At 33.4% G+C, this 14,404-nt stretch overlaps 2 protein-coding genes across 4 annotated transcripts; both read right to left on the minus strand.

Annotated features, from left to right (window-relative positions):
- Nucleotides 1-2,540: 2,540 nt before the first annotated feature.
- LOC111394385 (tetratricopeptide repeat domain-containing protein PYG7, chloroplastic-like) lies at nt 2,541-7,833 on the minus strand. 2 transcript variants are annotated; one of them, XM_023020177.1, is made up of 5 exons: nt 7,467-7,833; nt 6,529-6,583; nt 5,509-5,795; nt 4,108-4,254; nt 2,541-2,999 (listed from the first exon to the last, which is right to left on the minus strand). In XM_023020177.1, exons 1-5 carry the CDS (start codon nt 7,665-7,667, stop codon nt 2,718-2,720), a joined length of 972 nt encoding a protein of 323 aa, XP_022875945.1. In that variant the 5' UTR covers nt 7,668-7,833; the 3' UTR covers nt 2,541-2,717. The 2 variants fall into 2 exon arrangements, with proteins under 2 accessions (XP_022875945.1, XP_022875946.1); XM_023020178.1 differs by lacking the exon at nt 6,529-6,583 and having other exon boundaries at nt 7,467-7,554.
- Nucleotides 7,834-11,141: 3,308 nt separating this feature from the next.
- LOC111394386 (tetratricopeptide repeat domain-containing protein PYG7, chloroplastic-like) lies at nt 11,142-13,696 on the minus strand. 2 transcript variants are annotated; one of them, XM_023020181.1, is made up of 4 exons: nt 13,329-13,688; nt 12,434-12,445; nt 12,352-12,394; nt 11,142-11,618 (listed from the first exon to the last, which is right to left on the minus strand). In XM_023020181.1, the coding sequence occupies exons 1-4, from the start codon at nt 13,527-13,529 to the stop codon at nt 11,293-11,295; spliced, it is 582 nt and encodes a 193-aa protein (XP_022875949.1). In that variant the 5' UTR covers nt 13,530-13,688; the 3' UTR covers nt 11,142-11,292. The 2 variants fall into 2 exon arrangements, with proteins under 2 accessions (XP_022875949.1, XP_022875947.1); XM_023020179.1 differs by having other exon boundaries at nt 12,352-12,445; nt 13,329-13,696.
- Between the last annotated feature and the right edge of the window lie 708 nt (nt 13,697-14,404).

Here is a 14,404-nt window from a genome sequence, read left to right on the forward strand (position 1 = left end):
AAATAAAATGTCTGAAATACTTATATATTCAACAAGACAAGCACTTTACGAACATAAAATACAATTAAATAGTTAAATTTTCTATGCAAAAAATGAACTATATTGAGCATCAATGGGTGATGCTTGTAGTTATGCCTTCATAGCCGATCCCAATTTTCCTTGAAGAAAGATGCTACTATGATCATGATGGGGACTCAGAGCCTTCCAATTATTATGACATAGTTGCTGAGCTCAATTAGATTCATATGCACCGTCAAAAGTCTTTCAATTATTAAGCACAAGCAAATTTGATAGGCATGAAAATGATGGGAATTTATTACCTTTTTTAAAAGCCAAATAGCTCTCTCTCTTCTTCTTTTTTTCTTTTTTTTTTTCCCAATCATAAGAGTGTGCTTATGCACGTGTTGAGCTTTTGAAGCATTAAGATATAATAATGAAATGTATTTTGTAGTAAATAGAGTTTTTATCTATATAATTATTCGACTCAATTTTCTCTCGTTCCATCTCAACAATTAAAAAATAAGATTATGTAGTAGTCCTTCAAATTTATTTGACGGTGTTAATAAATTATTCACTATATTCAAATGTTTAAATGATTTTAGTGGAGCTATAGAAAATAAGATTGCGACTGCTCTTGCAATATTCAAAAAACATTTTAAAATCTATGAGGCACATCATGATATACGAAGACTTTAAGTCAAACACGTCATATCACCGACTTAGGCCCATTGTGGCGCACTAAGATTTCTATACAAGCACGTCGTGACACCAACTTAGACACATTGTGATATGATAGATTTTGAAATTATTTATTATCTATATAATACGAATATATATTTTACTCACTCAACTTTTATTCTTTCCCATTTGAAAATTTTGATTCCACAACTTACGACACTTGAAAGCCAAATAAACAGCCCTGCCATCTTTGACAAACCTTTTAGATTATTCAGAAGAAAGAAAAAGATCAAAGTGAGAAAAATGTTTTGCCCCATTAATTTCAATTCTATTACATTTCAATTTTTTCTCTTCTATTTTCAACCACACAATCTTCCATAAAACAATATAACACTTAAACTGAAAATTTTTCCTTCCTTTTCAACTACTCATTTAAAAAAAAAAAAAAACACTATTCAACACATCTCATTTCCCCAAAATGGGGGCCAAACGGATTGGGCCAACTTGGCTCTTTTTGTAAATTGATTTTCCTCCGCATGATGTCATGAACAAGGAGGTCTATACGATGAGCGAACACAAAAGAACTCCAAAAAATTTAGAAGAAACCAAGTTACATTTGAATATCACGTACAGTATGAGGGTTGAGCTGTCTGGTCAATCTAGTTCTATATCGTATTCGTCTAGAGCTAGACTAGAATGATTATCCTAAAATTTTTCTGAAAAATTCAAAAGCGTCACTTTGAAAGGCGTCAAGCTCTGTTGGCCAATCCGAAGAATTAGGGCATATCGCTAGATGATTCTCAAGTTCAGAAATATTTACTTCGAGCATCTCAATGCGCTTAGTTTGAGCTGCGGACAAAGCCACCTCAAGGTCTTTCTATAATACTTCGATGCGAGCGACAATGACTAAATTGAAATAAATAAATACATATTCCTATAAAAACTTTAGAATGCGTTTGATTTGTTGTTTTGAGGTCATTTTCAGTTTTTTAAAATACTCAAAAATGTGTTTCATATGTTACTTTAAAAAATGAGTTTTTGAAAATAGAAAAATTTTACAACACAAAACTTATAATGACTTTTTGATGTTTAGAGTGTTTTCATTAAAAACGCCCAAAAAAGAAAGAAAAAAGAAAGAAAAAACTCAAAACAAGGGAAATGAACTCAAGAATTTTCTAAATTAAAATAATTAATAAAATCAGATAAAACTTACTCAAATGCAAATAGACCTCTCCCTCTCTCTCTTCCCACTCTCTTCCAAAATGTCATAAAACTATTTTTAAAGTTTTTAAATCAAATGCATTTTCTAGTTTTTTGTTTTAAGAAATAATTTTTCAGAATGACGAATCAAACCTTTTTTCTACAACCTTAAAATAATCCCTAAAACAGGAAAAAGAAATTCCAGAAAATAAATTCAAAACTGAAAACAAAAAATAGAAATGCAAATCAAACCAAACACGCCATAAAATTCTCTACAAAAAAGTTAAATATGTATTAAAACAAAAAATGCTCGAGTCCAAATCTCACAATCCCTTTTTATAAAATTGTACACGTATCAAACATTTGTAGTCTGTTCGTGATGTGTAACAACTTTGCCATGTATAATTTGCTAAAAACCTGATTTTTAATAAATTTTTATAAAAATTAATGAAATATGTGGTTGAAAAATTGATAAAATTTGTAAATTTCACAAAATGTATAGTTAAAAATGAGTTTTAAAAATGGGCCCAAACATGGGCTTAAAAGTAAGATAGATGGACAAAATGGTGCGAGCCTTCCCTACGTATCTAAAAATTTAGAGTACAAATTTCTGATATGAACTTACACAAATGTTTGCTACAAACAACGTCACAACAAAAATATATCGACGAACTCGTGAAATTTTCATTGAACGATGAAAAACCAAAATCCCTGAATATTAACATTGATCAAATTGCCGATTAAATTTCCAACTAAAGCAACTACCAAAAACACAAATTTAAGATAAAGAAAGATTTCAAGATCAATGCCTAAAATCTTCAGATAACCCTTTTACAAAATCATTTCTTCTTTGATTTTACAGGGACTCCTTTATACATCTTTACCTTCTCCTTCAATGAATCTCTCCGAGGACGTGCCACCTTGTTGTTGGGATCGAAAAGCAGAACTTCTTCAAATGCCTTAAGGGCCGACTTTAAGTCTTTGGTCTTCTCGTAAGCATCACCGAGGTTGTTCCAGGCAGTGACATAGCCAGGTTGAAGTTTGACAGCATTCTCGAACTGAGCTATACCCTTGTCAACTTTTCCATCACGAATGTAACTGACACCAAGAGCATTATAAACCTGGTGAATGGAGAAATGGTTATGTATTTAACATGAGCGCAGTATGTTTAGGCTCCACACATTTAAACAATGGTTATAACACAAATTTCGACCACCATAATTCTTCTCCTCCTGACATATTTCTCATTTTTCTATATGCACCTTATTTTACTTTGATTTCTGTGTGGACTAAAACTTCATTGGGAAAAAAAATTGTTTTAAGTGGACGTCCAAAAAGACAGAGTGATGCCCCCCAAAACAACCATTTATGCACTACGAGTTCCTACTAATATGATCCATCAGAAAGACGGCATGATACCCACAAAACAACCATTTTATGTTTTATACAGAAACCTTTTCTTTTCATTTTGTAAGTGCTGACTGAAATTTGAAAAATGATATGCATAATATAGGGGAGAGCGACGTAATACGAGCTACTGAGCTGAAGATTAAAGTGAAAATGATTTAAGAAGCACCAAAGTCACTGGATCAGTTGGAATTGAGAACTTGCAGAGGCTGGGAATACGTTACCATTTTGAGGATGAAATTAAGCATATCTTGATGATCATCAACAGAATATATAGCGAAAATCATGAGCCAAAGATTAAGGATTTGTATGCTATGGTTTTGAAATTCAGAGTTCTAAGATAATATGGCTTCAATTTCTCTCGAGGTGCAAAAGACCATCTTCTTAGAATCTTTCATTTATTTTCAGCACTTATTCATGTTAATACCTGGCTGATTGCGGAGATATTTGGTTGTTTCAAGAGTGAGAACGTTGATTTTTAGCCAATATTGGAGTCATAGGTAGTTTGCTAGCATCTATAGTGAAATGAGCATGTTATTTCTTTTACTGTTGATGTGATGGTAATTAAAGATAAAGAATTGTCATACTTGAGCAAGATCTTGATCATCTCCATCCCATTTATCAATTGCCTGAAGCAGATATTTGGTAGCAGCTGGATAGAACTTTCTTCTCAACATTACTGCTCCAAGTTCAAACAACTCCGTCGCACTAGCATCACCACTTCTCACTTGCTCCTGAGATGTAGTAAAATATTAGTATCATGAGAAATAGATGGAACCGAGAGAGAGAGAGAGAGAGAGAAAAGATAAAGAATTGTCATACTTGAGCAAGATCTTGATCATCTCCATCCCATTTATCAATTGCCTGAAGCAGATATTTGGTAGCAGCTGGATAGAACTTTCTTCTCAACATTACTGCTCCAAGTTCAAACAACTCCGTCGCACTAGCATCACCACTTCTCACTTGCTCCTGAGATGTAGTAAAATATTAGTATCATGAGAAATAGATGGAACCGAGAGAGAGAGAGAGAGAGAGCAAATTCTGACACCAAAGTTAAGAAACAAGAAATCGGGCATCTTTGGAAATTAATAGGACATAGGTTTTTACCCTGGTATTCTATATAAAACAAGAAAAGATGTAAAACTTGTCCATAATACACAAACAAGGAAAAAATCTTACGCAACTCGAAAAAATTAAAGAGGAAATTCCTACAATGGAACTGATAAAAGTATTCATTATGCAAACGGATATCGACCGAAAATCTACTTTAGAATTACCATGATAAGATCAATACTAACACAAAATAAAGTGTTCTGGCAAGTTTCCTGAGAAACTTAAAGGTAAATAGAACTTTGAAATACATGGGTCTCTTGATAGAAAGGAGCAATAAAACTTCAAACAAATTCATTATCTTTTTTCTTTTAGAGGCTTAGGCCTATATATGGGTCATCTTAACTTTGTTAATTGGTTAGATTGCGATTAATTGTAGGGCTCAGACGCTACATTTAGAGGGGAAAAGGGTTTCAGGGAGATGCGTCTTTTGGAAAGCATATTCCTGTTCATAAGGATTGTGATCCTGGAGAGACAATCTAAAAATAATGTCTGTACTGAGACAAACTATAAAGTAAATGTAATTAAGACAGAAATGATTAAAGAACTTATATAACCATCCCGTCAAAGAATTACAAAGAGACTTCACAAATAACTCTAAATGAAATATTTTACACTAATTATGCAATCAAACTAGTCAGAAAAAGACTGAAAAAATATAACAATATCATGGAAAATGTGGAAATAGTTTCACATCCTTAACATTTACAAGTAGTAGACATAAGGTGAAATAGGCAAGTGTTTTCGATAGTTATAAAACATTCTTACAATTTTTTTCGAAATAGGCACATGCTTTTGGTAAAATAAAGACTTTTTATTTATGAGATACTAATGTCATCCGCATTTCCTACTTTTATAGTGGTGAAATTCTTTTATTTAGATCCTAACCTTGTAGGTAGAACACAGGCAATATGTGTGAGCGTCCCCACTATATCTGTAAAATTTTGTTTCTAATTAATAAACCTATGCTTTTGGCTAATAATCAAAAGCTAACTGTTTTCCTACCAACTACCCATCCTTATGCTCGCTCCTTCTCTTGTTTGGAGTTTTAGGTTGGGGAGGAAGCAAACCATGTCATTTACAAAGATCAAGTAAAAATATGCAAGTACTTACTTGTAATTCTTTCGCAGAAAGATCGAGCTCTCTGCGCATAAGGACTTGACGGATTACAAAGAATGTTCCGACCCCAAGCAACGCAAGTAGTAAAAGCAGGTATGAAAGCTGGATTCCCAATTCAAATAACTCCCCTACCTCGTAGACAACGTTTGTTCTTACATCTTCACTTGCTTGTACCATTTGTGCCGGTATCAACCATGAACAACATGAGAAAGAAGATACAAAAGTAAAAGGCCTTTTAACCCTTGTTCTATCTTCATCAACTGAAAGCTTCCTTGAGAATTCTGGGACAGAATGGGGATATCAGCTTCAAAATCTATTAACAGTATGCTTAACCAATACTATATACAAATGATACCTGTAAATATGACCGAAGCCTAAATCTAAACATTGACAATTTAAAGAAGTCAAGTAATTACGTCCAACAAGCCACATAGAACAAAATTCCATCTGAAAAATTCATGGTTTCAACTCCACCAATATAACTTAAAACATACCTAAAACTTGTATTCTATATCTATCCGATTATTGCTTTGGAGAGAAGAACTACTCTATTTTTCCACCCCTTTTTATGAATCACCATTTTCCATTTTCACAAAAATAAATAAATTACTTTTAGATTTTATTAACATAATGCTAATTATTTAGAGGTTTCATAAGAATGCACGAGTATTGCTTTTCATCATTAGACCTTCTGATAGAATCAACCAAAATGGTGAGACCTAATTCAGGATTATAAGCATGCTTGGTTGTGCATAAACTTTTATGATATGAATTTTGCCAAACATGATTTTCAAAAGTTAACTCTTTTCACAAACAAAGCTTACTTTTCTAAAGAGTAAGTCTTAACTTGCTTTCTAAAAAAGTTACTTTAAAGCACAGACATTCATGCTTTCAATAGGTGTAGATATAACCACACACTAAAAGAAGCTAAGATTTGTTTGAGGGTACATAACAAACCTCAACAAGAATATAAATCAGAGAAAAGTAGCCACTGAAAAGAAGAAATTGTTTGACCTTCAAGTTTGTCCGAGGTCAAGGAAGATGACATTTCCATTTCCTTTTCGAATGTCTGTGTCCATTGACAACCAAACATTAAGCTAGTCAGAGCATATTGAAAAGCACAAGAAAGTTTTAGTTCGTTCTAACAAAAGGTATAGAACAATAGTAGCATTGAAATTTATGGACCCTAGGTGTATGAATATAAAACAATGTCTTATGATGTCCCTTGTACTTGAATTGAATCATAAAGGCACTTTAAGAAAGAACTCAGTTATACCAAGAAAATTGCTTTGCCATTCAAACGGTATCCTTAATATTTGATTAAAGTATTAATCAGCAACACCAAATTTTCGTGCTTTTCATAGCATTACCATTGGCAACATGCCATATGAAAACACTGTCACTGCAATGTGAAACAAGAAAATAAGTGAACGATTTCACACTTCACATCATCCATGATATAACCGACCATTTTTTGGATGATTGCAAAACAAAATAACAGACTACATGAATTAGTAATTCAATTCTTTTGTACCAACCAAATTATCAACAAGCAAAAAATGGTCGCGCTCAAAAGAAACAATTGGTATGTTTCACCAACGAAATTGCAACTTGACCATTCACATTTATCCCCATTTGTAACTAATATGATAGTTAAGCTTCTTCTTTTTCTTTTTTTCTTTCTTTTTTTGTTTTAACTCAATTGTGCACTCTTCCTTATCACCAAACTACAGATAACTCAAATTGACCTCTTTTCTAGTTCATATATACAGTTCATCACTCCAAATCTTAAAATCGCAAAAAACCAAACATAGTTAGATATTGCGCGATGTATAAGAAAATTAGTAACAAATCGCATACGCAGGTTTTAAATCAAAATCCCATACCAAAAACAACAAAGCTCAAAATTTCAAAAGATGGAAAGATTGCAACTTTGCAAGGTATACCCATACCTGCAGAGAGAGTTTAAGCGGCCTGAATTTGCGCTTTGTGGGTTTTCTTGAAAAGTAACATAGAGCTGTCCCATTACTATGAAAAACTGAAAATTCACCAGAAATTGGATGAAACCTGTTTCTCGGTTTTAGATTTGGGATAAAAATAGTGGTGCTGTAAGAATGTTGCGAAGGAGGTGAAAAGGTACACTGGATTAGCATTCTCTTTCTCTACCTGTAATTTGTTAGCTGTGTGTGTTTGTGTGTATAAAGATTGAATTTTGGAAGCAAAGAAAATCTTGGATCATTTGGAAGAATTTATTTTTGAACTGTTGAGTTGAGAAGATAAGTTTTATCAGTTTATCTCAGAGGTTCAGCCAATTCTGTCGTGGTAAGCTTATAACCGGGGCTCAACTGGACCGGTTATTGAACCGGGAATAATTTTGTGAGTTTAGTGTGAGAAAATAGCACTACTAGTCCCCAAACTATTCTTAACCTTAAAAAAATCAACAATTGTGCTGCTTGCATAGGAACAGACCTTGTACAGGCACACACACATGATGTCCACAAGTGGGGTCCACCCCCATGTGAGATGCTCTGTACAAGGTCTGTTGCAGGAGGCATTTTACAAAAATCAAACTTGTTTCGTGCGGGTTAGTCGTTAACAATTAAAAAGGATCAGACGATTGTGTAAGGGACAAAATCTCTTGAGACAAAATCCCAAAAAGGGGTGTTCTTTTATTGGCGATGAATTTTACAATTGGAAATGAAAAACAACGTGCCTCCAAGAGGCGCAAGCACACGAGTTACTGAAAGAAAAGTGTTTAAATCTAAAAACTAAGGAAATGAAAATTACATGTTCTCTGTTCGAGAGTTTTGGATTCGGTCCTTTGCTTCTATGTCCTTTCTTCCTTTTATACTTCATGGACGATCTCTTTGTGATCAACCGCCCTAAAAACTGCTTGATCGTCCTATAACTGCCCACTTTCTTCGTAATGGCCGACTTGTCATGAAAACTGCCTTTTTTAATTGCTGTCATTACTCTTCATCGTTCAACCGCTTTCGATTGAATTCCTTACATCGTGGAACGTGATAGGGCTGCTTTAATAACTGCTTTGATAATTGTACTTCTTGATAACCACGACGCTTTATGCTTGTTAAGATCTTGGACGACTTGAAGGTTTGGGCGAGAATAGAGTAACAGCTCTGGGCGACTGTATGACACTCCATTCGCTCAGATTTTGGACGACTTGCAAACTTGGGCGATGGCATTACGACGTTCTTGGGCTTCCTTATTTGGGCCTTCATCTTGATTTGTTTGATTGGGCTTCGTTCTTTGGGCTATCTGATTTGGGGATCCTCCAATTGGGCTTCACTCCTTGGGCTGTTCGATTTGGGCTGAATTTTTATGTGTCAACAAAACTGCTTGTTATTATTTTCCTTATACACGTAAAATCAATCTTCTACCACGGAACCTTTTCAAATATTTGCTAAATAGTCATGTGATCCTCATTATGCTTTAAAATTTGTGACGGACTAAAAATTTGGAGTGAGGTATATTTTTATAAGGATGACATAACGATTTAGTTCATGTCTAAAAAGTTATTAAATTTAAATTCAATTACTATATGTTGTGAATCTTATGGAATTTGTTGATAATAAGTGGACAATGATTATGGGTCAAAGAAATGGATAAATAAAAAGTATGTTTAATAAAAAATGATTACAAAAATTCACTACCCAAACACGCTCCTCCTAGAGATTTCGGTGTCTTCTATAGTTGCAACCAATTATGGAACTATTATTAACATTTAGGATCAATTTGTTATTTTTTAAAGTTCGGAGATCAAATTTCAATTGAGAAATACCTTGAGGACTAATTCTTCAACCTTGCCTATTACTTCTGATTCTGAAGGGGGGTTTTTTATTATATTTTTTGTGGTTGCCAGTGGTCCCGTATTTATGTGGAGGTAGAAGCGAAGGCTAGTGAATTTATTAAAAAAAAAAAAACGTTACTTTGGGTGTATTTTATTTTAAAGTGAAAAAGAATTGAAAGATTGAAATTTTAATTAAAAACCATTAAGTTATATTAATTAAAAATTCATTAATTTATCTTTTAATTTGCATGATTTATGTAAATTTTAATTTTGAGGACAAATTTCAAACATTTAATCACAATTTACAATTTAATAAAGTTAGCAGATGAGTGTTTTGAGAATTCATCCTAAACTTATTGTATATGGCTTGTTGTTCCCATTAATTTCTGTCGACTCTTCAAATCGGCATAAATCTTCCAACAATCTTTTGAGATATCAATTTACAATGACAACACGAGTTAAAATACAGCTTGGATTAAGTAACGAGAGTAATGTTATTCTGCACCACGGTGTTAAATATCAGTTAATGTGGTAATTGCATAATAATAAATGAAAAATTCACTTCAATACAATGTCACGTTGTTCATTAAATTGATATCATCAATTGTGATAACCTGAACTAGTGATATACTATCATTGGTGTTAAATAATATTATTCATGTAACAAAGGTTTCGTAACTCTTATTTTGTATTTCACATTCATGAGCCTTTTAACTAACATGACTTTATTTTTAATTATATATTCACATAGAGCTTCCATCTTTTACCATATAGTATTAACATTTTTCAAAAAAATAAAAATAAAAAATGCCATATTTCTTATTATTTAATTCAACGCACCAAATATGTCATGGGATAATATCTAAACCTGACTATGCATTCCAGGTTTTTACCCTGGTATTCTATATAAAACAAGAAAAGATGTAAAACTTGTCCATAATACACAAACAAGGAAAAAATCTTACGCAACTCGAAAAAATTAAAGAGGAAATTCCTACAATGGAACTGATAAAAGTATTCATTATGCAAACGGATATCGACCGAAAATCTACTTTAGAATTACCATGATAAGATCAATACTAACACAAAATAAAGTGTTCTGGCAAGTTTCCTGAGAAACTTAAAGGTAAATAGAACTTTGAAATACATGGGTCTCTTGATAGAAAGGAGCAATAAAACTTCAAACAAATTCATTATCTTTTTTCTTTTAGAGGCTTAGGCCTATATATGGGTCATCTTAACTTTGTTAATTGGTTAGATTGCGATTAATTGTAGGGCTCAGACGCTACATTTAGAGGGGAAAAGGGTTTCAGGGAGATGCGTCTTTTGGAAAGCATATTCCTGTTCATAAGGATTGTGATCCTGGAGAGACAATCTAAAAATAATGTCTGTACTGAGACAAACTATAAAGTAAATGTAATTAAGACAGAAATGATTAAAGAACTTATATAACCATCCCGTCAAAGAATTACAAAGAGACTTCACAAATAACTCTAAATGAAATATTTTACACTAATTATGCAATCAAACTAGTCAGAAAAAGACTGAAAAAATATAACAATATCATGGAAAATGTGGAAATAGTTTCACATCCTTAACATTTACAAGTAGTAGACATAAGGTGAAATAGGCAAGTGTTTTCGATAGTTATAAAACATTCTTACAATTTTTTTCGAAATAGGCACATGCTTTTGGTAAAATAAAGACTTTTTATTTATGAGATACTAATGTCATCCGCATTTCCTACTTTTATAGTGGTGAAATTCTTTTATTTAGATCCTAACCTTGTAGGTAGAACACAGGCAATATGTGTGAGCGTCCCCACTATATCTGTAAAATTTTGTTTCTAATTAATAAACCTATGCTTTTGGCTAATAATCAAAAGCTAACTGTTTTCCTACCAACTACCCATCCTTATGCTCGCTCCTTCTCTTGTTTGGAGTTTTAGGTTGGGGAGGAAGCAAACCATGTCATTTACAAAGATCAAGTAAAAATATGCAAGTACTTACTTGTAATTCTTTCGCAGAAAGATCGAGCTCTCTGCGCATAAGGACTTGACGGATTACAAAGAATGTTCCGACCCCAAGCAACGCAAGTAGTAAAAGCAGGTATGAAAGCTGGATTCCCAATTCAAATAACTCCCCTACCTCGTAGACAACGTTTGTTCTTACATCTTCACTTGCTTGTACCATTTGTGCCGGTATCAACCATGAACAACATGAGAAAGAAGATACAAAAGTAAAAGGCCTTTTAACCCTTGTTCTATCTTCATCAACTGAAAGCTTCCTTGAGAATTCTGGGACAGAATGGGGATATCAGCTTCAAAATCTATTAACAGTATGCTTAACCAATACTATATACAAATGATACCTGTAAATATGACCGAAGCCTAAATCTAAACATTGACAATTTAAAGAAGTCAAGTAATTACGTCCAACAAGCCACATAGAACAAAATTCCATCTGAAAAATTCATGGTTTCAACTCCACCAATATAACTTAAAACATACCTAAAACTTGTATTCTATATCTATCCGATTATTGCTATGGAGAGAAGAACTACTCTATTTTTCCACCCCTTTTTATGAATCACCATTTTCCATTTTCACAAAAATAAATAAATTACTTTTAGATTTTATTAACATAATGCTAATTATTTAGAGGTTTCATAAGAATGCACGAGTATTGCTTTTCATCATTAGACCTTCTGATAGAATCAACCAAAATGGTGAGACCTAATTCAGGATTATAAGCATGCTTGGTTGTGCATAAACTTTTATGATATGAATTTTGCCAAACATGATTTTCAAAAGTTAACTCTTTTCACAAACAAAGCTTACTTTTCTAAAGAGTAAGTCTTAACTTGCTTTCTAAAAAAGTTACTTTAAAGCACAGACATTCATGCTTTCAATAGGTGTAGATATAACCATACACTAAAAGAAGCTAAGATTTGTTTGAGGGTACATAACAAACCTCAACAAGAATATAAATCAGAGAAAAGTAGCCACTGAAAAGAAGAAATTGTTTGACCTTCAAGTTTGTCCGAGGTCAAGGAAGATGACATTTCCATTTCCTTTTTGTCCGAGGTCAAGGAAGATGACATTTCCATTTCCTTTTCGAATGTCTGTGTCCATTGACAACCAAACATTAAGCTAGTCAGAGCATATTGAAAAGCACAAGAAAGTTTTAGTTCGTTCTAACAAAAGGTATAGAACAATAGTAGCATTGAAATTTATGGACCCTAGGTGTATGAATATAAAACAATGTCTTATGATGTCCCTTGTACTTGAATTGAATCATAAAGGCACTTTAAGAAAGAACTCAGTTATACCAAGAAAATTGCTTTGCCATTCAAACGGTATCCTTAATATTTGATTAAAGTATTAATCAGCAACACCAAATTTTCGTGCTTTTCACAGCATTACCATTGGCAACATGCCATATGAAAACACTGTCACTGCAATGTGAAACAAGAAAATAAGTGAACGATTTCACACTTCACATCATCCATGATATAACCGACCATTTTTTGGATGATTGCAAAACAAAATAACAGACTACATGAATTAGTAATTCAATTCTTTTGTACCAACCAAATTATCAACAAGCAAAAAATGGTCGCGCTCAAAAGAAACAATTGGTATGTTTCACCAACGAAATTGCAACTTGACCATTCACATTTATCCCCATTTGTAACTAATATGATAGTTAAGCTTCTTCTTTTTCTTTTTTTCTTTCTTTTTTTGTTTTAACTCAATTGTGCACTCTTCCTTATCACCAAACTACAGATAACTCAAATTGACCTCTTTTCTAGTTCATATATACAGTTCATCACTCCAAATCTTAAAATCGCAAAAAACCAAACATAGTTAGATATTGCGCGATGTATAAGAAAATTAGTAACAAATCGCATACGCAGGTTTTAAATCAAAATCCCATACCAAAAACAACAAAGCTCAAAATTTCAAAAGATGGAAAGATTGCAACTTTGCAAGGTATACCCATACCTGCAGAGAGAGTTTAAGCGGCCTGAATTTGCGCTTTGTGGGTTTTCTTGAAAAGTAACATAGAGCTGTCCCATTACTATGAAAAACTGAAAATTCACCAGAAATTGGATGAAACCTGTTTCTCGGTTTTAGATTTGGGATAAAAATAGTGGTGCTGTAAGAATGTTGCGAAGGAGGTGAAAAGGTACACTGGATTAGCATTCTCTTTCTCTACCTGTAATTTGTTAGCTGTGTGTGTTTGTGTGTATAAAGATTGAATTTTGGAAGCAAAGAAAATCTTGGATCATTTGGAAGAATTTATTTTTGAACTGTTGAGTTGAGAAGATAAGTTTTATCAGTTTATCTCAGAGGTTCAGCCAATTCTGTCGTGGTAAGCTTATAACCGGGGCTCAACTGGACCGGTTATTGAACCGGGAATAATTTTGTGAGTTTAGTGTGAGAAAATAGCACTACTAGTCCCCAAACTATTCTTAACCTTAAAAAAATCAACAATTGTGCTGCTTGCATAGGAACAGACCTTGTACAGGCACACACACATGATGTCCACAAGTGGGGTCCACCCCCATGTGAGATGCTCTGTACAAGGTCTGTTGCAGGAGGCATTTTACAAAAATCAAACTTGTTTCGTGCGGGTTAGTCGTTAACAATTAAAAAGGATCAGACGATTGTGTAAGGGACAAAATCTCTTGAGACAAAATCCCAAAAAGGGGTGTTCTTTTATTGGCGATGAATTTTACAATTGGAAATGAAAAACAACGTGCCTCCAAGAGGCGCAAGCACACGAGTTACTGAAAGAAAAGTGTTTAAATCTAAAAACTAAGGAAATGAAAATTACATGTTCTCTGTTCGAGAGTTTTGGATTCGGTCCTTTGCTTCTATGTCCTTTCTTCCTTTTATACTTCATGGACGATCTCTTTGTGATCAACCGCCCTAAAAACTGCTTGATCGTCCTATAACTGCCCACTTTCTTCGTAATGGCCGACTTGTCATGAAAACTGCCTTTTTTAATTGCTGTCATTACTCTTCATCGTTCAACCGCTTTCGATTGAATTCCTTACATCGTGGAACGTGATAGG

This window comes from Olea europaea, chromosome 5, assembly GCF_002742605.1.
Source record: "Olea europaea var. sylvestris chromosome 5, O_europaea_v1, whole genome shotgun sequence".
Classification (NCBI taxonomy): domain Eukaryota; kingdom Viridiplantae; phylum Streptophyta; class Magnoliopsida; order Lamiales; family Oleaceae; genus Olea; species Olea europaea.